Here is a 24,900-nt window from a genome sequence, read left to right as displayed (position 1 = left end):
ATTCTAATGAGTGTTATTGTCTTCAAATGGACCTATACTCCATACCCCTCAAGCTCTTCCTGCCTGCTATCAATGATGTCACCAATTCCAATACTTTTTGTATTTCCTTTTTTAAAAATTTTGCTTACTTTTTCTTTGCATTTTCTACTTTAAATGCTGTAACTTTTAAAAGTAAATTGATTGGATTTAAGTATGAAAATAAAGGTGGCTAACCATGCTAGTTATTTTTTTTTTGTTGTTTTTTTGGTTAAATTTAATAATGACTCTACTAAAATGTTGAGACTGATTTTCTTATCTGATCTATAAACTGTTCAAGCATATTCAGTTTAAAAGATCACTGCTTTTGTTCAGAGTCAGAATATTACCAATTTAAGTTTTGGCATTGGTTTTGAGTGAAAACATTTTGATGAAAATCACAACTGTCCCTCCACCTCCAACATTTAATGTACAAAAAAAACTAGTGCATCAAATGTGGAAAATGAGTTTCCCCTAACTCACTGAAAAGAGAGCATATTTCAAAGTCAGGTCTATTTATGAGGTGATTTTACATGCCTTGAAACCGTTGACTCATGTCTGTGAACCCCCGAGTGTACACAGACATTGGGATAGTTTTGTATGTATCCTGTGATTACATAGAAAGTCTGCTTTTCTCTTTAACAAGTAAAGCAGAAATTGTTGTTCCTTCTCTAAATACATTGACAGATCAAAGCATTAGCTATACTGTCTCTTCAATTACAAGGTACTGCAGCCACAGAACTATTTACATAGTTTTCTGTTTTCAAGGATATTCTTTTTGCAGAGTTATGGTTACTTAGAATTTCCAAATGAAAAACGACTCCGGGCAATACAATAAACAATGACACTGATTTACAGTATGTGAGCCTCACTGTGCCATTTCACAGAGGAAAATAACAGTAGAAAGTAGAAATAGGAGCCTTGGTGGCATAGTGGTTAAGAGCTTGGCTGCTAACCAAAAGGTCGGCAGTTCGAATTCACCAGCCGCTAGTTGGAAATCCTATGGGGGCAGTTCTAGTCTGTCCTATAGAGTCACTATGAGTTGGAATCAACTCGACGGCAACTTTTTTTTTTTTTTTTTTTTTTTTTAGTAGAAATAGAACATAATGAGTACTGTTCTGAAGAAAGAACATACATTTTTGTTTATGTGGCTTCTTGGGCAATGTTGTGAATAAAACCAAGGCTGAACTAAACCAAACCAAACCAAACCTGTTGCCAGAGTCGATTCCAAGGTTTCCAAGGAGAGGCTGGTGGATTTGAACTGCCAGCCTTTTGGTTAGCAGCCAAGCTCTTCACCACTTTTAATGTTGAACTAGCTAGCGCTAAACACGAAGTCACAGAAACACCCAGCAGAGGGATCCAAGTATTTTAAAAAAATCCTCCTATAGATTCAGATGAAACATTTCAATCAATGACTCTGAATTCTTCAATGCACTTTATGAAATTCCTTAAACACCCTTTACATTTCTGAGAGGAATCTAACCTGAATAGTGAAAGATGTTGCAACAATGGTTGGGGAATAATGTTACCCAACATGATTAAGAGAAAGGAGTTGCTACTTTTATTACTTTCCCTGGTTACTCTTACCATGTTCACTTGGAGTCATTTGTACTTACAACTGATCAGAATAGTCATTCTGTGCTGGTAATGCCCTCTGCCTTGAACTCTGCATTGTTCTGATGCTCAGAGCAGATGCAAACAGCTGCATAATGGAGTACTGGCCTCTCCTCCAGGAATAAAATAGCTTTCCTCTACACCACCCTCGAAGGTCCAACAATCATCACACCAACTATCAAAGGATTCATTGGGGGTGGGATGGAAGATTAAATGAAATGTGTATTTCCTTACTCCATTAACTTTTTTTTTCTTTTCTTAGAATAAATTTTCTATAATTACAATAAGAAAAATCACTGTAACGATTTTGGGGGAAAATAACAATGTGAAATGTGATATTGAACAGTGTGTGTTAAGCTTCTGTTTAGACTATTTTCTCTCTGTCTGCAAGCAGTCTTTGTTCCTCGGTAAAATACCAGAACACTTCAGAAATTATTGGTTAAGGGAATTCTCTGCTTAGCATCAAGACATCTCAAAGGCTAATTTATTCCTCAGCTTATGGTCTTAATGAATGAGTGAATTCTCTGTAAAACTTCTCTGCCATTTTAGTGGCAGCCTTTGATTTTAATTTCCTTTCATACCACTTTCAGTTTTTAGAGCAATTTATATTCCATCTTAACGTGGACTTAGCTTACGGCTCTGAATGACCTTTATATAACTAGGTACGTATGGGCCTTTCTTAAGGTTCTGTAGCACTTTTCTTCCCGACGTGCGTACCTGTGTTACATTTTACAGTTAGATTACATCTCTGTGCTTTGGGATCCAGCCTTTTCAACTGATTGTGACATTCTCTCACAATTCAAACCATTATAGCATTATTCCTTTGCTCCTTCCTTCATCAAACACTTATTGTACTTTTGAAGCCAAGCAGTTTTCTAGGTGCTGAGATTACGAGGTGTGGTGGAGGGGTAATCCTTACTCTCAACAATGCCAACAAAAAGAAAAGTAAAATAATGCTATGAATATTAGATCAGCTGTAAGAACAACGCTAATTTTATTCATCATTACAGATCTGAAACTCCTGCCCCCACCCAAAAAAAAAAAAAAAACTACAGATGCATTTCCTAATTACTTAGATTTTCCTTTGTTCTATAAAGATACTGTAAGCATTATAAATATATAGGTATTCATCAGTCTGGTTCTTTCTGCAGGTGGTCACTACTGTTAATAATTTTTTTCTAGATTTTTTTTAGATTAACCCCTCATTTTATATTGTTTCACCTGCCCAAATAGAAAATAACCCAACAAGATTAGCAAACTATCTGGAGATCATTTATTTTATCACTGTTACTCTTTGAAAAAGAAAGGTGGGCACAATTTGGGTATTGGTGCTGTTGTTGTATTTCTCTTGTAAGTTAATTCTAAATAATTCCTAGGTTGTATTCATGTGACATCACTATTGTAGCAAATATAAAATGAAGAGGTATTAAAGTTAAACATTAATTTCAAAAAATTTCTACAACACGAGGCTACAATTTACATTATGGGAAAAAAATTGTCTTGGTAATGATTGAATCATTGCATCTGAGAGTGACTTCTGCTTCAAGCTGGCAAATTGACGCCAAAATTTTATTTCCCATTCCTCTCTAAGTCCCACTGGAATTAAAGTAAAAACTACAAAAAGAGATACATTTGTAGAAGCACTAAAACCTAGAAAATGGGACACTATTAGAAGTGAAACTTTAAAAACATATAGACGGGAAAGCGAAGGTGGGCCATATTGGTGATTGAACCTGAGTTGAGAAAACCTCCAGAGCAGGCACTTCAGAAGACAGCAACAGCGGGGGCCCTTCTTCCAACAGAAGCCCTTTGGTGATCAGGGTTTGTTTTGGGGAAGTACAGAGGGCAAGAGAACAAAAAAGGCCAGAAATTATCTAATAGTTTAAAGACCATAAGCAAACATCTGAGCAAACTGGTTATCCTCATTATTATGTACATAATGGTGGTATTTCTTACCAACACAAACAAACAAACAGGCATCTACTTTCGAAAGACGCTGAATGAGCTACCTGAGATGGATGTGAGGAAACCCAGATTCACAGCCTTCTTATTATGTATGGACTCGATTCACTCAGTTTGTCTACTTGGTTCATTTACCCTAAAGATAAATCTGTCCCTTGAAGAGACTTAACAACTCAAGGTGACAAGTAAGAAACACCTTCACAGTCACTGCAAATATAGAAGGGTCCAGATTCATCCAGTATAATAGCTTTTCAGAAAGAGAAAAAATAAATAAAAAGAACCAGAAGTGGAAGTGGTGGAGGGGACAGTTTATCAAAGCAATGCTACAAGGAATTTTCTCAGTGTTAAAGAAAGACATGGCCTCAAGTTGAAAGGGGCCAAACAGAAGAAGCTATTAAAAAAAAAAATGTAGTTATACCATCTTGGCATTTTAGAATACAGGAGATAAATGGGGTACCTGAAGAGGTTTTATAGAGGAAAACAAACCTTCAATAAAACCATATTAATATTAACATCAATGTGATAGGCAGGATTTTGGCTCTCTGGGATCTTGGTCCCTATTATAGCTGTGATTTTCTTACGTTACAGAACAAAAAAGGACTTTGCAAATGCAATTAACTTTGCTGATCAGCTGACTTTAAAGTAGGGAGATTATGCCAGAGGGGGACAGGAATGAGGCAGGTGTGCAGCAAGACACAGATATTAAAATCTGTAGTTCACCCCAGGTAGAGAGTATGCCCAAGTCTGATGGCCATGCAATTCCTTAATTCTATTCTTTATGTTGCCCAACATATTCCTGGCCTTGCATTTCATGAAATAGGCTTGAATTTTTCTAATATTTCTCCTACCATATGGTGGTGGTGTTGTTGTTACATAGATTAGCTCTAGGGGGTATCTGTTAATTGCAACCAAATAGTTCCTGAAAAAAAAATGCAAATATTATTAAGAATTACAGGAAGGGAATTTATATAATGTTAGCAATTTGAAAATATATAGGCTTAAATCATCTGATTGTACCCAAAAAAGATGAGAGATAAAGAGTTGGAAGAAGTAAAATTTTGCTAATGCCTTCATTGAAGAATGTGTAGTTTTTTAAAAAGACAGCTTCTAGTAAAGTAATGCTAGCATGTGTTTTACAAATTATGAAAGAATATACTTATAAATATGTTCACATAACAAATGGTAGAAAACAAAGGGAATTGCAAAAAAGCTTTTAAAAATATTTGAAAATTATATGTTGATGAAAGCAAGACCAAGCACTACAAATTGGACAATAAATGTAAATGGATTAAACTCACTCTTATGAATTGAATTGTGTCCCAAAAAATATGTATTGTAATTCCTAACCGCTGTGCCTGTGGTTATAATCCCATTTGGGAATGCGTTGTCTTTGTTATGTTAATGAGGCAGGATTAGGGTAGGGTATGTCTCTAGTCAATCTCTTTTGAGATATAAGAGTTCAAACAAGCAGATATGGGGGAAGAGAGATGCCAAGACACATGAAGATTACCCAGGAGCAGAAGCTCAGAGACAAGGACCTTCCTCCAGAGCCAACAAAGAGAGAAAGCCTTCCCCTAGAGCCCACTCCCTGAATTCAGACGTCTAGCCTCCTAAACTTTGGGAAAATAAATTTCTGTTTGTAAAAGCCATCCACTTGTGGGATTTCTGTCATAGCAGCACTAGATAACTAAGGCACTCTCCTTTTCAATAATTATGAATCTTTTAAACGTAAAACACATTACAGAGAAAAGTATAAAGAAATAAGGAAAAGTAAAATAATAAAGAGATATCAGGCAAATGTGCAAAGATTTATAGAGATAGATGACTGTTGCTGAGTCACCTTCAACTCATGAGCCCTTCCATACAACAGAACAAAGCATCACCTGGTCTGCGTCACCTCATCATTGACAGCATGTTTGAGTCCATCGTTGGGGCTACTGTGTCCATCTCACAGAGGGTTTCCTTTGCCCTTGCTGGCCCTCTATTTAACCACAAACAATGTCCACCTCCAGTGATTGATCCTTCCTGATGACATGTCCAAAGCAAGTGAGTTGGACAATGTTCAGCTGTGATCCACAATGTTTTCATTGGCTAATTTTTGGAAGTAGATTGCCAGGTCTTCCTTCCTACTCTGTCTTAGTATGGAAGCTCGTTGAAACCTGTCCACCATCGGTGACCATGCTGGTATTTGAAATCCTGGAGACATAGTTCTCAACATCATAGCAACATGCAAGCCACCACAGTGCAACAAACTGACAGATGGTGGCAAGTATATATACGGATTCTATTAATACCGAGGAAAATTATTATAAACTGCAACAGGGACAACAATGACAAAAGTCTCAACAGAAACAACAACAAACTTTGTCCTTCATGCAGACAGAGTGTCATTCATGTTTTTTGATTAGTAGTCTCCTAATGTCTAGTGAACATGTAAAGAATTATGAACTTCCTGTACCTACTGACATCATAGCAAATTATATAAAGCAAAATCATTACCGTTGTAGAAGACACATTTTTCAGTTGATGACATTCTGAGTGAGTAAACATAAATAAAAATAGAAACTAATTATATAAGAAGACACCAAGTAAACAAAGGAGAAAAAAATCAGCTTTGAACTTAACGTAAATAAAATTTGAAATGCAAAAGTACATTCTAAAATATATCAAACAATTGGAAACCAAAATAAAACAAAGAATAAAATACTCTTAAATAATTTGAATTCAAAAGGAAGTAGAAACTTTAATTACAATATATGTGAGATCACTATATATGAAAATAATGATAATTGGCTAAATCTATTCTCAGATGGAAATTTAGAGCAATAAATGTTTTACTTATTAAGGAAAATGAATTAAATAAACAAAGTGGCATTCAATTCAACAGACTCAGAGGAGAATAGTAAAAGAATATTAAACAAAAGTTGAAGACCGTATTAACATAAATGAAGAAATCAATGCATTAGGAAAACATAATAAGTATTGACATGTTCAAGAGCTTTATCTTTCGTAATGCAAATGCAAAAGAAAAACAAAAACTTTGCAAGTCTAATCAAAGATGATAAAAGAGAAAATTAAACTAAAATATTAATAATGAGAATTAACAATACAAATTGAGAGTTTTAAATAAGATAGTTATATACAACTCTATATTAATAAATTTTAAACTCTCATAAAATAAGATATTTTTGGAGAAGTAGCAATTATCAAAATTAACACAAAATAGCCTTGACAGATTAGTAACCATGACAGAAACTGAAAAAAATTGTAAAATTTAAGAAAGAAATTAGATCCAGAAAGGTTTCTAATTTCCATGCTATATAAACTATTCTCAAAAAACCAAATCTGTTGCCGTTGAGTCGATTCCAACTCCTAGTGACCCTATAGGACAGAGCAGAACTGCCCCATAAGGTTTCCAAGGAACAGCTGGTGGATTCGAACTGCCAACCTTTTGGTTAGCAGGCGAACTCTTAACCACTATCCCACCAGGGTTTCCATAAACTGCTCTAGAGAGTAAAAAAATATAAACATTGCTCAGTTTTTAAAACTTGAGAAATATATAAAATAAATACTAGCAAATCAAATAAGAAAAACAATACAAAGCAAAATCTCATAAGCTAAGTAAGTTTTTATATATAAAATGTATAAAACCAAAACCAAGCTGATTGCCGTCGAGTCTATTCTGACTCATAGTGACCCTATAGGATAGGGTAGGTATGCCGCATAAGGTTTCCAAGGAGGGGCTGGTGAATTTGAACTGCTGACCTTTTGGTTAGCAGCTCAGCTCTTAACCACTGCACCACCAGGACTTACTGAAATGTATAAATTACATTTATGTAGTGTGTGTGTCTACATTAATGAAAAAGAGGGGGAAACAAATGCCAGTATTGTCTTCATTTTCCTTCTTTAATACTAAGAAGTCAATTTTGGGGTGATTTTTCCCTTCTTATTTTACTTTTTAAATCAACTTTTTGCAATCAGAAATTAAAACTATTTTAAAATATTTTAGTTCAATTTTAGTTCAAATATTTGGAAATTTAGTCTCATATATTTCTAGACTTAAAGATAGTAAAATTTAAATTACTGAGAAAATGAAAACTTTTATTTAAATATTATGTGTTTAGTCTAAAGATTTCCTCTGATTATGTAATATTTATATTTACCACATGAATAATTGTTCTGAGCCATAAAACATGAGATTTTCTATGAGTGAGTTATATTAATTGAAAAAACAAAAAGAAATTGAATTGAGTTCTTTCAAATCGTTTTCAATAATAAATCCTAATTTTACTATTTGGTCCAATTTGTAATAGGAATAATTAGTATTATATGAAATCTTTTATTTTCTAGCCACTGTTCTAAACAGTTCATATATATTACACAATAATTTTCACAAAATCTTTATGATATTTGTACTATGAGATATAATGAGTTATTGTTATACATAATTGTATAATATATAATAATTATTATCTTATACAATAATAAATAGTATTATTCAATGTCAACAGTTAATGATCTATTGGACATTGAAAGTAAACATTTTGTAAGCAAAACATATCAGACAAACACTGCAGTAAATGAAAATTTACTTGTTTTTCCTTTCCTAACTCCAATCACCTATATATTTGTACAATGAGGTTATTGTGTGAGAAATTATTTATTTTCAGTTTGCAAATATATTCTTAGTTTCTATGTGTGGTAAGCAAAATTAAGCTGCTCTAGGTAATCCACTGCCATCGAGTCGATTCTGACTCATAGCGACCCTACAGGACAGAGTAGAACTGCCCCATAGGGTTTCCAAGGAGCAGCTGGTGGATTAAAACTACCAACCTTTTGGTTAGCAGCCAAGCTGTTAAGCACTGTGCCACCAGGGCTCTGCTCTAGGTAAAGTCTCCCAGAAAATCACCCTGAGGAAGATATCTGCACAGGTGGTTTATTGGGAAGTAATCTTAGGAACATTTCTGAGGGAGCCAGGGAGGGAGGATAGGGTAGAGGAAAAAAAATGTGAAGCAAAGATGGCTCTTCAGAGATGCTCTGACTGAAGTCTAGAGGGCAGGGTCTTTGCACCCTCACCTCCATTGGAGGCAGGCTGCCTAAAGCAGAGGAGGAACCTTGAGTAGGGCTGCTCACTTCAGCCAAGGGCAGTTTCTGAGGAGACACCAGTGGAAGCCATCTGCAGGCAACATTTCTATCAGGAGGAGTGAGTGTCCTGGTCCTGAGGGGCATATGGGGAACGCACCACACTGTCTATTACAGAAAGCAAAGACATACTGGCCTTAAAAAACAAAACAAAAACAAACCCGTTGTGGTGGAGTGGATTCCAACTCATAGTGACCCTATAGGACAGAGTAGACCTGTGCCATAGGGTTGCCAAGGAGTGGCTGGTGGATTCGAACTGCCAGCCTTTTGGTTAGCAGTCTGAGCTCTTAACCACTGTGCTACCAGGGCTCAAAGACCAGAAAAGCAGGCACTTCTCTGAGTTCAGGACAAAGCAAAATGATACAGAGAAAACTGCAACAATGAAGTCTTTCAGGTAAATCACAACAGAAAAGGAATTTTTTAAAGGTATTAATCCAAAAGGACAGTAGAATAGATAAAGAGACAACAACAATACCTCTTAGAATTGAGAAAGAATATCAGTGCATGTTAATGAGTTTGCCAAAACCTAGAAAAATTAAGGTTAAAACAGCAGGAAACAGAGAGTCAACAAGACGTACATCCAGTGCTCACTTTAGACATGGGAACTGACTGCATAAGATACTCTGAAGAAGGGAACTAAATAAGGCGGATTGGGTGGGAATCTCTATAAGAAGCAGCCAGATCCTCATATTCCATTCCCCACTCTAGGAAACAAGCGGTTTCCCCTCCTCCACCCCAGAAAGAAGATTGGTAGCCTATTTTTTGTGGGGAAGGGAGCTATCTTTTAGAGATGGAAACAGAGTCTTATCATACTGGGAGATGCCAGAAGGAGTTAAAGAAGTGGTATCATCATTTAACAGAGATTAAGTATGTATGCATGCTGAAGGCCACGATTTCTCCCATTTTGACCTTCTCCCATCTAGGTCTCAGAAAACTGGCAGCCCAGCCTTCACCCTCTTGAACAGATATTGGGTAACCTTTTCTGGAGAATCTGATCAACCCCAAAGAAAGAATTTAAAAAATTTCTCCATCTAAACAGCTCAGGCCAACCATCCTACAGTGCAGCTCATAGTTAAAAATCCCACATTTTGTGTTCAGAGCTTCCAGTGCTTTTTAATATGTGAAGGCAATCAAGAAAGAACATACATTTGTGTAAATCTTCCCAACTGAAAAAAAAATAAGAGAAAAAATAACAAAGTAACTTGAACAAAACAGAGCCCATGATGGAGGGAATACAACACTACAAATCAAAGTACTATGAATATTTCAGAGAGATAAAAGAATATAGTGAAACTGTGAAATAAAAACAGTCACTTCAAAAATCGTCATTCAGAGGAAATAAAAGAGCTCTTGGAAATTAAAACATGATAGAAAAAAAAGAAAAAGGAAGAAAAACAACAGAATTATTGTAAGATAAAGCTTACCATATCCTCTGGGAAGCAGAGGAAAAGAGGAGAGAAGAGGTAAGAAAATTAAATGACAGGACCCAGGGGTCCAACAGCCAAATACTGGAGTAATGGTTGAGTAAACCTGAAAGATAGTGTTTTCACTGCTTTGAAAGTTTCCACGTCGAGCCCAACCATCAATTAAACATGAGGTAGAGTAAATACATTTTTAGGCATACAACATCTCGAGAATTCACCACCATGAACTTTTCTTCATGAAGATACTAGAGGTTATGTTTCAGCAAAATGAGAAAGAAGTAGGCTCCAAAGTGGGCATAAGATATAGGAAATAGGAATCCAACACAGAAGAGAGTCAATAAGTATTCCCAAGATGATGGTTCAAAGGAGTTCCCAACTGGTAGCTACACACCAAGCAGGAAACAACCATTACAAAGGGCAGAAGATTCCAAGAGGTATTTCTTCAGAAAGATAAAAGATGGAATACCTGATGTCCCTGAACCAACTGGCAAAGTGTTTGGGGTTGAATTAGTAAGTCCATAAAAAACTGCAAGGTAATTGTTAGCTCTGTGACAAACAGAAAATAGTATAGGAATGGAAAACTCATGTTTACTACATGGCTTGAAGCTGAGAATAGTGTTTATATCATCCTAATAAAGGGAACATCAAAAGTTGAGCTCACTACATATACAGAAATGGGATGATGGTATGGAAGGGGGCATATGTGTTGGGGGAAACAGAAGGGAGACTATTTTATCCTCCTATTTCCTCATGAGAAGTCTACAGTTAATGTTAAAAAAAACTTTTAAAAAATCAAGAAAATCATAAAACATGTTGTTTATAGAAAGAGCTAAATGTGTAAATGCTAAGAGAGATGCAAGTATTTGCCTCTGAGAATGAAGAATTTGGAATGGGAGGGATGGAGACAATGTGGTGCTATAGACAGAAGCACCACGCCATCCCTCCACAGCAAAGACCCGAAAAACTAAGTAAAACAGAGACAAACGTCAATCCTGGAACCCTAGGTGTCAAATGAAGAGATAAAGAACTCAACCAAGCACCAAACGGAATAAGAAACTGACAGAGAACAGAGAGCAAGGAGAGTTATGAGCAGAGGTCCCCTATCAGCTAATGCAGCAAGAATCCACCATCTTGAAATCGTGTCAGAGATTGGTGGACAAGGAGTACGGGAAAGCAGATTCACAGAGCTCCCAGCAGGAGCCAGAGCACCTGGTAACCATCGAGATATGCTTTCCCACCCCACAACCTGCCTCCGCCTGCTCGATCTGTGCCGCTTCCCGGCAGGTCGATTAATAGCTTCCTGGTGGGCTGATTCCCGGCTTCCCGGTGGGCGGATTCCTGACTTCCCGGTGGTGGATTCCTGACTTCCCAGAGGGCCAATTTACTACTTCCTGGAGGGCTGATCCACCACTTCCCAGCAGGCCACAAGTGCAGCTTAGCAGGTGCCAGTTCTGTGCCTCTGGGGAACGGCTTCCCTTGTCTGCCACACTGGTAGGATCCCTGGAGGCTTTTTTTTTCCTTTTTCTTTCTTTTTGTTTTCTCTTTCTTTTTTCCCTTTTATCTTTCTTCATTTCTCAGTTTCTCGTCTCTTTCTACTTACCTTCTTTTCCTGTCTTATGAATACCTGGCACTGTGTATCATCTCCACCCCTTCTAGCACAGCTGTACTGTGTGGCTTGGGAGCCACTTCACCATCTGTGCAGCTGTGCTGGTGGGATCCCTGGGGGCATTTTTTTAAAATAATTTTTTTTTCTTTTTTCTTTTCTTCATTTCTCAGTTTCTTATGTCTCCACTCCAATGGCAAGCTCCCTCAGCACTTTTTTTTGCTCCCGTTTCTCTCTCCTCTCTCTCTTCTTTTCTAAACCCAACCTAGATCCACATATCACAACCTCCCCCTTCCCCCATTTATCTGCACCGTGTGCTGAACATTGTACTTCCAAGCAGCACAGGCATCACCTACCAGAACCTGCTCTGCACTGGCCATCAGCTTACATTGTCGGCCCCAGCACATGCCACAGACAACCCATTCCAGCCCCTCCCCTTCAGCTGAACCTGCCCTGCTACACCATACCTGAGTGACTGGGCCTGCCCATTGGACAAGGAAGTGAAAAATGTCATGTCCACACACAAGCAAACAACAAAGAACCCACAGCCCACCTGCTCAGAAATAACCAAATAAAATAAAAAAGATTTCAGAAATGGACAGTGTCAAAGAAGGGCTGAGGACAAGGTTTGAAATGATGGAAGACAGGATCAGTGAAACTGAAGGCAAACCCTTGGATACAACTCTGTTTGAGGAAAAATCACAAAAAAGAACAAAGAAAAATGAGGAAACTCTGAGAATTATGTGGGATACAATCAAAAGCAAACATCTTCGAGTGATAGGAGTTCCAGAACAGGGAGAGAAAACAGAAAACAAAGAGAGGATCATTGAAGAATTGCTGACAGAAAACTTCCCTAATATCATGAAGGATGAAAAGCTGACCATCCAAGCTCAATGAACCACATATAGGATAGACTCCAAAAGAAAATCACCAACGCATATCATAATCACACTTACTAAAAGCAAAGACAAAGAAAGAATCCTGAGAGCAGCTCCAGAGAAATGAAGTCACATACAGAGGGTAAACAAGAAGACTAAGCTCTGATTACTTGTCAGAAACCATGCAGGCAAGAAGGCAATGGGATGACATATATAAAACCTTGAAAGAAAAAATTGCCAGCCAAGAATAATATATCCTGCAAAACTCTCTTTCAAATATGATAATGAAATTTGGACTTTTCCAGATAAAAATTAAGGGACTATGTAAAAACCAAGCAAAATTTACAAGAATTATTAAAGGGAGTCCTCCAGTCTGAGAACAAACAACATCAGATGACAGCCTGAATCTAGGACACAAGATCACACCAGTCAGCTAACAACCTAGGAAATGAAATCTCAAGGACTATTCAAAACCAAAAGATTTATAACAGGGAACCAGAGAAGTTAATCTGCAAATGACAACAACTTCAGAACAATAGAAGAGGGAATAAATGGTGTAGGTATAGAACTTTCTAATGGAGAGGAAGGCAAGGCAATACCAAGTAATATTAGATTGGTTCAGACCTAGGAAGATAAGGGTAAATTTCAAGGTAACCACAAAAATAGTTAACAAACCTACTCATTAAAATGAAGAAAACCATAAAGTCTCAGTAAAAACAAAATCTACAAAGACAAAAGAAATGAAAAAAAATCCACAAACAAGGGATTCAGCACACAAAAAAAGCACTACAAAATGATAATAATAAACTCACACCTATCAATAATTACATGGAATGTAAATGGCCTCAATGCACCTACAGAGAGACAGAGAGTGACAGAATGGATTAAAAAAACGGAATCCATCAATATGCTGTCTACAAGAGACACACCTCAGAAACAAAGACATAAATTTATTAATAATCAAAGGTTGGAAAAAAATATATTAAGCAAATAGCGACCAAAAAAGAAAAGGAGTGGCAATACTAATCTCAGATAAAATAGACTTTAAAATAAAATCTACCATAAAAGACAAAGAAGGGCACTATATCATGATTAAAAGGATGATCCAGCATGAAGACATAACCATAATAAATATCTACACACCCAATGACAGGGTTCCAAAATACATAAAACAAAGTTTAACGGCACTAAAAAGAGAAATTGACAGTTCCACTATAATCGTAGGACACTTCAACACACCACTCTTGGTAAAGGACAGAACATCTAGAAAGAAACTCAACAAAGATACAGAAGATCTAAAGGCCACAATCAGCCAACTTGACCTCATAGACATATAGAACACTCCACCCAACAGCTGCAAAGTACACATTCTTTTCCAATGTGCATGGAACTCCAGAATAGACCATATCTTAGGCCACAGAGCAATCCTCAACAAGATCCAAAATGTTGAGATAATTCAAAGTATCTTCTCTGACCACAATGCTATCAAGGTAGAAATTTACAACAGGAAGAGCAAGGGAAAAAAAATCAATTATATGGAAACTAAATAACTCCCTGCTTAAAAACCACTGGGTAATAGAAGAAATCAAAGATGGAATAAAAAAATTCCTAGAATCAAATGAGAATGAAAACACATCATACCAAACCTTTGGGACACAGCAAAGGCAGTGCTCAGAGGTCAATTTATAGCAATAGATGCACACATCAAAAAAGAAGAAAGGGACAAAATCAAAACATTAGCTACACAACTCGAACAAACAGAAAGAGAACAGCAAAAGAAGCGTACAGCCACCAGAATAAAGATCAGAGAAGAAATAAATGAAATAGAGATTAGAAAAACAATAGAAAGAATCAACAAAACCAAAAAGTTGGTTCTTTGAAAGGATCGACAAAATCGACAAACCACTAGCCAAACTGACAAAAGAAAATTGCAAATAACCCAAATAGGAAATGAAATGGAGGACATTACAGCAGACCCAACTGAAATAAAAAGGATCATAACAGACTATTATGAAAAACTATACTCCAACAAATTTGAAAATCTAGAGGAAATGGACAAATTTCTAGAAACACACTATCTACCCAAACTATCACAAACTGATGTTGAAAATCTGAACAGACCCATAACAAGAGAAGAGATTGAAAAGGTAATAAAAAAAACTCTCAACAAAAAACAGCCTTGGCCCAGATGGCTTCACTGGAGAATACTACCAAACATTCAGAGAAGAGCTTACACCAGTACTACTCAAATTATTTCAGAACATAGAAAAAGAAGGGATGCTTCCCAGTTCGTTCTGTGAAGCCAGCATAACCCTGATTCCAAAACCAGGCAAAGATACCACAAAAAAAGAAAATTACAGACCAATATCTCTCATGAATATTGATGCAAAAATTCTCAACAAAATTCTAGCCAATAGAATTAGCATCATATCAAAAACAATAATACACCATGATCAAGTAGGATTCATACCAGGTATGCAAGGATTGTTTAACATTAGAAAATCAATCAACATAATCCACCACATAAATAAAGGAAAAGAATCACTTGATCATCTCAATCGATACAGAAAAGGCATTTGACAAAGTCAAACACCCATTCCTGATAAAGACTCTCAATGAAATAGGTATAGAAGGGAAATTCCTCAACATATAAAAGGGCATCTATGCAAAACCAACAGCTAACATCATTCTAAATGGAGCGAAGCCAAAAACATTCCCCTTGAGAACAGGAACGAGACAAGGATGTCCTTTATCAACTTTCCTATTTAACATTGTGCTGGAAGTGCTAGCTAGAGCAATACGGCAAGAAAAATAAATAAAGGGCATTCAAGTTGGTAATGAAGAAGTAAAACTGTCCCTATTTGCAGATATTATGATACTATATATGGAAAACCCAAAAGACTCCACGAGAAAACTACTGGAACTAATAGAAAGATTCAGCAGAGTAGCAGGATACAAGATAAACACACAAAAATCAGTTGATTCCTATACAACAACAAAGAGAACAATGAAAAGGAAAACAATACCATTTATAATAGCCCCTAAAAAAATAAAATACTTAAGAATACATCTAACCAGGGATGTAAAAGAACTATACAAAGAAAACTACAAAATACTACTACAAGAAACCAAAAAAGATCTACATAAATGGAAAAACATACCATGCTCATGGATAGGTAGACTCAAAATTGTGAAAACAGCAATTCTACCCAAAGCAATCTACAAATACGATGCAATCCCAATCCAAATACCAACAACATTCTTTAAAGAGATGGAAAAAATAATCATTAACTTTGTATGGAAAGGGAAGAGGCCCTTGATAAGTAAAGCATTATTGAAGAGGAAGAATAAAGTAGGAGGACTCACACTAACTGACCTCTGAACCTACAATAAAGCTATGGTAGTCAAAACAGCCTGGTACTGGTACAAGGATGGATACATTGACTGACAGAACAGAATCGAGAACCCAGAAGTAAATCCATCCACCTACGGTTACCTGATCTTTGACAAGGGCCCAAAGTCCATCAAATGGGGAAAAGATAGTCTTTTTAACAAATGTTGCTGGCAAAATTGGATGTCCATCTGCAAAAAAATGAAACAGGACCCATACCTCACAGCATACACAAATAATTCAAAATGGATCAAAGACCTAAAGATCATAAAAGAAAAAATAGGATTAACACTAGAGACCCTAATACATGGCATCAACAGGATACAAACCATAACTAACAACATACAAACTCCAGAAGATAAGCTAGATAACTGGGATATTCTAAAAATTAAACACTTATGCTCATCAAAAGACTTCACCAAAAGAGTAAAAAGAGAACCTACAGACTGGGAAAAAAATTTTGGCCATTACAAATCCAATAAAGGTCTAATCTCCATAATCTACATGAAAATCCAACACCTCTACTGCAAAAAGATAAATAATCCAATTAAAAAATCGGCAAAGGAAATGAACAAACACTTTACCAAAGAAGATATTCAAGGGGCTAACAGACACATGAAAAAATGCCTGCGATCCCTAGCCATCAGGGAAATGCAAGTCAAAACCACAATGAGATACCATCTCACCCTGGCATTACTGGCACAAATCAAAAAAACAGAAAATAACAAATGTTGGAGAGGCTGCGGGGAGATTGGAATTCTTGCGCACTGCTGGTGGGAATGCAAAATGGTACAGTCATTTTGGAAAACGATATGGTGCTTCCTCAGAAGGCTACAAATAGAAATACCATATGATCCAGCAATCCCACTTCTAGGAATATATCCTAGAGAAATAAGAGCTGTCACACAAATAGACATACGTATACCCATGTTCATTGCAGCAGTGTTCACAATAGCAAAAAGATGGAAACAACCTAGATGCCTCAACAGATGAATGGTACATGCACACAAGGGAGTACTACACAATGATAAAGAACAACGATGAATCTGCAAGGCATCTCACAACATGGATCGATCTGAAGGGCATTATGCTGAGTGAAATAAGTCAATCACAAAAGGACAAATACTATATGAAACCACTACTATAAAAACTCACGAAAAGGTTTACACACAAAAAGAAACAATCTCTGATGGTTACGAGGGAGGGGAGGAGTGGGGGTGGAAAAACACTAAATAGACAATAGATAAGTGGTAACATTGGTGAAGGGTAAGACAGTACACAATACTGGGGAAGCCAGCACAACTTGTTCAGGGTAAAGTCATGGAAGCTCCATGGAGAAATCCAAACTCCCTTAGGGATCAAATTCCTGGGCTGAGGGCTGTGGGGACCATGGTTTCAGGGAACATCTACCTCAACTGGCATAACATAGTTTATAAAGAAAATGTTCTACATTCTACTTTGGTGAGTAGTGTCTGGGGGTCTTAAAAGCCTGTGAGCATCCATCTGAGATACTCCACTGGTCTCACCCCTTCGGGAGGAAGGGAAAATGAAGAAAACTAAAGACACGAGGGAAAGATTAGTCCAAAGGACTAACAGACCACAACTACTATGGCCTCCACCAGACCGAGCCCAGTACAACTAGATAGTGCCCGGCTACCACCACTGACTGCTCTGACAGGGATCACAATAGATGGTCCTCAACAGAGCTGGAGAAAAATGTAGAACAAAATTCTAACTTAAAAAAAGACCAGACTTACTGGCCTGACAGAGACTAGAGAAACCCTGAGAGTGGGGCCCCCAGGCACCCTTTTAGCTCAGTAGTGAAGTCACTCCTGAGGTTCACCTTTTAGCCAGAGATTAGACAGACCCATAGGACAAAACGAGACTAAAGGGGCACACCAGCCCAGTGGCAAGGACTAGAAGGTAGGAGGGGACATGAAAGCTGGTAATAGGGAACTCAAGGTCGAGAAGGGAGAGTACTGACATGTCATGGGGTTGTTAACCAATGTCATAAAACAAAATATGTACTAACTGTTTAATGAAAAAAAAAAAGAATTTGGAATGGAGGAGGCAGAGGAATTTTTTTATTTTGTAAAATACCTTGTGCAATTGACTCTTTAATATATGTGCATGTATAACTCTGTAGAAAAACTCTTCTTAAAATGATGGATGGGAAAAAAAGAAAAGAGTGTTAATTCTGTCAGTCTAAAAGAAGGGGTCAAATAATAATACTGGCCTGAATGTGCTGCTTTATTCTTTCTGAAATGACTTGAGTTACACATCCACGAGTCAGCTTCTGAGCAACTTTGGACAAGCTTCTTATTTGGATGTCATTGTTAAATATGTCCTATTAGCCTTCTAAAATGTCAACTGAAATGAGCTTTAGATTCCTATTCTTATATTCTTAGGTATAAACTCCTTTCTTTGTAGATTATAATATTGGAAAACATGTACTTCAACAAATGATTAATTTACCAATGAAGTGGCTTATATGAAAAAAGAAAATATCATACAATAAAAATGTCAGAGCTGCAGATCTCATTAATTCAGTTTTTTTTCCATATTCTACCTAGGCGAAGGTGAAGTTTACCTTTGAATGCCTAAGAAGAAAGGAATATTGTAAGCATCATTATAAGGATATCTTGGTCATTTATTTAAAAGAAACTGAAGATTGAAGTGTATAATGTATTATTTCATAGATTCTTTTTTATTAAACATATATTGAGTTTATTCATGTAATAAATGCTCATTAAATATCTATTTTGTTCAGGTATTCTGCTGTGTATTGGGAGTGCAAAACTGAACACATATTGTCCTTGCTTTTAGGTTGACAGAAGAGTAGGGAAATTGACATGAAAATGAACAATTTTGATTAAAAGAAAAAAAATTGTTTTGTTGAAAAGTTTTGCAAAATGTGCTAGTAACCTATGAGTGTGAATATAGGCTTCACTCTGGGAATTTCATGTGAGCTGAACTTGAAGGATAAATGAAGTCTAGGTAGAGAGGTTGAGGAAATTCCAGACCAAAAAAGTGGGATGGGCAGTGGTAAGACAAGGGTGAAAACATCACGCGTTGTGGGAAGAGTCAGTGGTTCAGGATTGCTGAAATATTGAGAGATGTGTTTGGAGAGAAAGGAAAGTTGGGTTTTTTTGGTGTTATTATTTGGCAATACAGTAGCCAAATTTTTCAAGTCATGTTTTTGGTGCTTAGCACCGAGCCAAGCACGTTATATTCAAAATCTCACATAAACTTTACAGCTCGAACAATATCCCCATTTTTAAGTTTTTCAAGCGTGAGAGTAACATGATCAAATTTGTTTAGAAAGTTCATTCTAATACTCATGAGAAAATGTTTCAGTGAAATGAAAAAAAGATACAAAATGGCTTATACAACTACGTAAAGACATATAGAGAGAAACAAGATTGGAAAGATTACAGACAACCAGGGAAGGTTGTTTTAGTGTTTCCACCTATTTGCAAGTTCCCAAAATACGCATGTGTCAACTTTGAAATAAGAACAATATGTATTTTTAGAGGAAGAAAGGAAGAGAGAAGGGACAAAGAGAAGAGATTCAAAGAGGAGAGAAGAAAAGAGAAGAGCAAGAGAGCAAGAAAGTAAGCGAGAACAAGATAATCAGGGTTGACAATGTTGGAGGCTAGGCTGGAAGAGGACAAGACTAACAGCAGAGAAACACCCACTGCAGTGATCCCTACCAAAGAAAGGCTTCAATTTATGCAGCCATCAAATAGAGTGACAAATGAAAGGATACAAGAAATATTTAGAAAATAAGTCAAAAGTAACTGATCACCCACTGGGTATGTAGATAGTGATACTCATTCACCAAGACAGGATGGAGGTTTATGAGAGGAAGTGATTAGTAAATGTGGTTCTCATATCTACGATATTACAATCAGTTGGCTATTTCACTAGGCACAACTAGTTAATATCACTTTATCAATTGCATTAATTAACCACAGTCCTATTAAAGAGAAACGATGGTTAAATCTACTTGACCACCAAGTCGATCGTGAGACTCAGCTTCTGATTTGACTTGATAAAATTTTTTATTCTGTATTCATCGCAAACCCAGATGTTTCATGGCATGAACAGCAGGAATTTAGAACAAATTGAGGAACACAAAAGTACTGGTTTGAGACCAATGTTGACTATTATCCAGATTGTATCAACTTTTACTTCCTTTAAAAAAAAAAAAAAAATATATATATATATATATTCAGTTAAACCTTTGAAAGCCAGAACCTGTGTAAGGCAGAAACCTGTCAGAGAAGGAAAACTCTTGTATTTTCCACTAAAATGAGTGATAGAAAAGTTGTAAGACTGCACCCTGTCAAAGGCAGAAAATTTGTGAGACCTGGAAAAATAAGGCAACTCCACTGGGTTCTTGCTGTCACCAATTTCACTGTATAGGTATGTGTGTGTATAAATATATATATCAAGATAGGTATATATCAAGATCAAGATAGATATATATATACACACACATATATTTAATGGAACACTGGTGGCACAGTGGTTAAGAGCTCAGCTAACCAAAAGGTTGGCAGTTCGAATCCACCAGCTGCTCCTTGGAAACCTTATGGGGCCGTTCTACTCTGTCCTGTAGGGTCACTATGAGTCAGAATCAACTCCAGGCAATGGGTACGGGTATATATTTAATTGCTGGTAAGATTTTGTGAATCAAAATTTAAAATAACAGCTTCATTGTTCACTCCTGTGAACTCCTTCCTGTATGTCTTTATTTTCTTTTAACCCTCTACTTTTTTGACCCTACAGGGCTCTATGAAACCTTTCTAACCAATGATGAACCAGAATGCTGTGACGTCAGGAGAGAAGACCAGTCAAGTAACCTATCCAAAGGGGCGGTAGAGAAAAGTGACTCCTGTCACAGGACATCGCTGACAGCGTCATCAGCAACAAGACTGTGCAACAGCAAACTCAAACTGTGCGTTCTGGTACTAATCCTGTTACACACAGTACTCACAGCCTCAGCAGCACAGAATACAACGGGACTGAGCTATGGAGGCATTACCACACTGGAAGACAACGCCACCAATGAGGACTAAGGAGCGGATGAAACGTCGTCAGAGAAGCAACCGGCCCAGCATGAAAAAAGAAACGGCTGTCAAATGTAACAGAAACTGGGTGCTTTTACCCTTTAATTACTTCTTGCAAGGCCTTTAGGGTAAAATTTAAAAAAAGATGGGCCTGAATCCAAACAAGGACAAAACACAGCTTTTTATTGACTAAAAGGCTGGAAAGTGACTTAACTTTCTCACACCATTTTATACACTGTGTTTTAATGTTTGGAGGTTTTATTTCCTTTCGTTTTGATTTGGGTTTATTTGTTTGTTTGTTTTGCACTTGTTACTACAGGATTTATTTTGGGGGGATGGTTTCTCAGAGGCAAACTAGGTCTTTTCACTGTCTCTCTCTATATATTTCTAGTCATTGTGTGTGTTCATCAGATAGTTCTGTCTTCTATGTCCTGTCAGTTTCTATTAGAGGAATGATTGCTATGACCTCATGGTATAGCAAAAAACAACAACAACAACAAAAAAAATAATAAAAAAATAAAAAAAGGCAAAAAAAAGGAAAACAACAAAAATAAAAATCCGTAACTCTCTCTTCTACCTACGGAACCCAGGCCCTTCCCAGCCCCTTCCATGTCCTCGTCTCGTCCCCTTAAGCAGACAACATCCGCTTGCTTCTGTACGTGTAATCACAGTGAATGGGCGTGCACACTCTGGTGGGCCTCTGAGCCACTGTTGCACACACCGTAACTGAGCAGAACCATGGGGGCCTGATGGGGGTTCCTTTTCAGCTGAACAACAAGTGCTCTCCATAATAGATGGAATCAGACAGTTAATGTATTTTTTATGTTGAAACAAAAAGAAAAGAAAAAAACATTATACTGAACTGTGTCGCTCCAGTCCCGTTTCCAAGAAGTCCAGTCTTTTTCACTGGTCGGTTGGACAGGAGCAGCCCGCTAGAATCAGAACGTAAGGAGTTAGGAAGTCCTTCCCTTGGAGACTTGAAGCTGGCTTTCCTTGCGATTTCAGTTCTGTTGCAGTAATATGCGAGCAAATTTTGGCTATGGTAAAGGGAACAAAGAGACTGGGGAAACAACCTGGACTTCTTTTCCTCCTTTATTGGTGTGGAAAACATACTAAAAATGCTCCAGCAGCTGCAGTATGCAAAATACATACAATTTCACCAGAGTATTTCCCTAATATATTGTTTAAAATTATTTCTGGTACAAAGTGTAGGCAATTATGCATTATCACAAAGGAACAACTTCTGTTTTTAAAAATATGTAGGTCAGCCATTTTTATGAAAGCGCAAAAAACGTTACCACTCTAACATGTTCTAGGTCGTCACGGAAAAGAGGAGGAATCTGACTGCCCTGTTTGTATTTATCTATTTATTTTTTTCTGTGTGGGAACATTTCACTTGCTGGGTGTATATGAATTTGCTTTCTAAAAAGGCTTTTATGAGTTTACAGAAGACTCAGTGGAAGGAAGAGTTAATAAGGGCTGTTTTTAAAAAAAACAACAAAACATGATTAAAAAAAACAAACACTTTACATTCCTTCCTGTTCTCCAGAACACTTGGGAAGTGCACTTCAGAGACATTTGCTGTGTAGCTGGGAGATGAAGGGAAATTATAAAAAAGGTCCTCTTAGCGAACAAAATTTAGTTATTAACTTTATAGCTATGAAATTCCCCCAGGCATTTGTTTTTGTTCAAACAGACTTTAACCTCTGCATCATACTTAACCCTGCGACATGCGTACAGTATGCATATTTTGTTTTGGATTAAAAAAAAATGTTTTGTTCCAGTCTGTTAAGAATATTCAAAAAATAATAAAGGTATTGCTTAATAAAATTGCTAGAATTGTTTAGCAGTACATGCACAAATATTTTCCTAGATTCTTGGTTTTAATAGTGTTTTGTTGAGACTGAAAATCCTAAAATGGTCTGCGCAAATACAAAAAAAAAAAAAGCCAAAATGCAAAATTCTCCAGCTTTGTTCCTTTTTAAAAAACGTTTTAAATCAAATGCAAATACTCACAATCACATGTGCACGCACATAGGCACTGAATATTAATTAATGAAAAATGGTGCTTTGGAGGGGGCCGTGAGTGGGTGGGGGAGTGACTTGTGGGGACATATCAAGTGCTTCGAGTTGTTTCAACTGTTCAACACTGGTAGAAATGAACTTTTTAAAAGCCTTAACTGGTGGTGGAATATAGATTTCAATGGAGTTGGACATGAAAACAGAGGAGCAGTAACACAGCCAAGGATGATAGCCCAGGATGCATTCCCGAGGAAGCAGTTATTAAGGGAGCCCTCTGAACTACTTTAAGTGTGTATGCCAGGAGAAAGTGTGTTAAAACCTCTGTCTACCTCTGCTGTGCAAAGGTAATTCAACCATCCATTCCTTTAACCTTCCTCACACTTCTTTTGTTCATGCCCTTCAGTTCTGGTCCGTCCACTTTTATTGGTAGGACAGGAAGTCACTATTTCTAAACACTGGGCAAAATGATGAAAAACAGCATCACTAAAAAAAAAAAAGCGTTTCATTTCTCTGAGTATCTTTTGCTACTGATTACAGTTCTTTTCCAATGGAAGGGCATCTGAATGTTCCACTGGCCCATGTCTGAACAGTTTAAGAGGGAAAGGAAAAACCACTGTGTTACATGAGAGGGAAGCCCCCAAAAAGCCAATTTCAAAAGCTGGGAGAAACAATACTGTATTAATTGCAAATGTAACGCTATAAATTAGGTGAGGAAGGGGTAGTAGGGAAGGGAGAATGAGCCCTTTCTCTCCAACAAATCAGCCAGCATTGGAAGAGTCTGTAAGTTCTCCCTGTTTTTTTCTTGCCATATTCATTTACGTTCATTTATTTTCATTATATGAGAATGATCTCAGTGCCTGGTATTTACTGTGGTATATGTGTAACCTCCTCCCCACAATATTTCCACTGACCAGTGAGGTGAAGCTGTTTCTCCTGTTGTAGGTTTTGTTGTGAGTTGTCATCCAGTCGGTTCCGACTCATAGCAACCCCATGTACAACAGAATGAAACACGGCCGGGTCCTGCGCCATCCTCACAATCATTGCTGTGTTTGAGCCCATTGTTGCAGCCACTGTGTCAATCCATCTCCTTGACGGTCTTCCTAGAGGATCCAGATAGGCAATGACTCCTTTACAAAGTTAAGAAACAATCATTGATGACGCAAATTTCACTCCATCCATTTACCATTTCTAGTAGTTTCTCTGGCACAAACTTGCGCACACTTGATGTGCACCTACTAATTCTGACAGAATAAATTCAAACGCTGCTTCCTTGTAACCAGCATCTTATTCCCTTTTTCTTAGGGTGGATATCTATTGACCATTTGATAATGAACTATGATTAAAACAATTAGTTCTGCAAGCAAGCTGAAAGCCAAGTAAATAATATTTATACCACAGTTGTATGGGACAGGCATTCTCCATGTTTATTATTGTGCTATTTTCTGCAATAGAGAAACTCCAGTTTGTGAAATATGTTAATACTGCTAAGCCAAATGTTAAATAACGTAAGCGAAGTTATATGTTATTTCTAATTGTATTTACATTTGGTCATACATTATAGTGACTTTTATTTCATTAAAAAGAAAGTATTCTTCCTCTTCCCCACATTATAGTAAGTGAAAGCTGTCCTCTTAAATGACAACGTTACCAGAAAAGAATTTAATTTCTTACCAGTGGACTGGTACTGTTAAGTACAGAGCATATAGTCATTAAAATTAAAGAAGACTGGCAAGTAGGTGGAGAGAAAGGAAGGAAGGAGGGAGGGAGGGAGGGA

At 37.1% G+C, this 24,900-nt stretch overlaps 1 protein-coding gene across 1 annotated transcript in view; it reads left to right on the top strand.

Annotated features, from left to right (window-relative positions):
* The window catches only part of NALF1 (NALCN channel auxiliary factor 1), a 719,112-nt gene extending 696,050 nt beyond the window's left edge, over nucleotides 1–23,062 (top strand). Inside the window, exon 3 of the mRNA XM_004382935.1 lies at nucleotides 20,824–23,062. Coding sequence (XP_004382992.1) covers nucleotides 20,824–21,113 — 290 coding nt within the window. The 3' untranslated portion in view covers nucleotides 21,114–23,062. The remainder of the gene's footprint in view (nucleotides 1–20,823) is intronic.
* Nucleotides 23,063–24,900: the final 1,838 nt, after the last annotated feature.

The sequence above is a fragment of the Trichechus manatus genome, unplaced genomic scaffold, assembly GCF_000243295.1.
Source record: "Trichechus manatus latirostris isolate Lorelei unplaced genomic scaffold, TriManLat1.0 scaffold00102, whole genome shotgun sequence".
NCBI classification, from domain to species: Eukaryota; Metazoa; Chordata; class Mammalia; order Sirenia; family Trichechidae; genus Trichechus; species Trichechus manatus.
The sequence above is the reverse complement of the archived record's forward strand: the minus strand, read 5'-3'. Positions and strand labels throughout refer to the sequence as shown.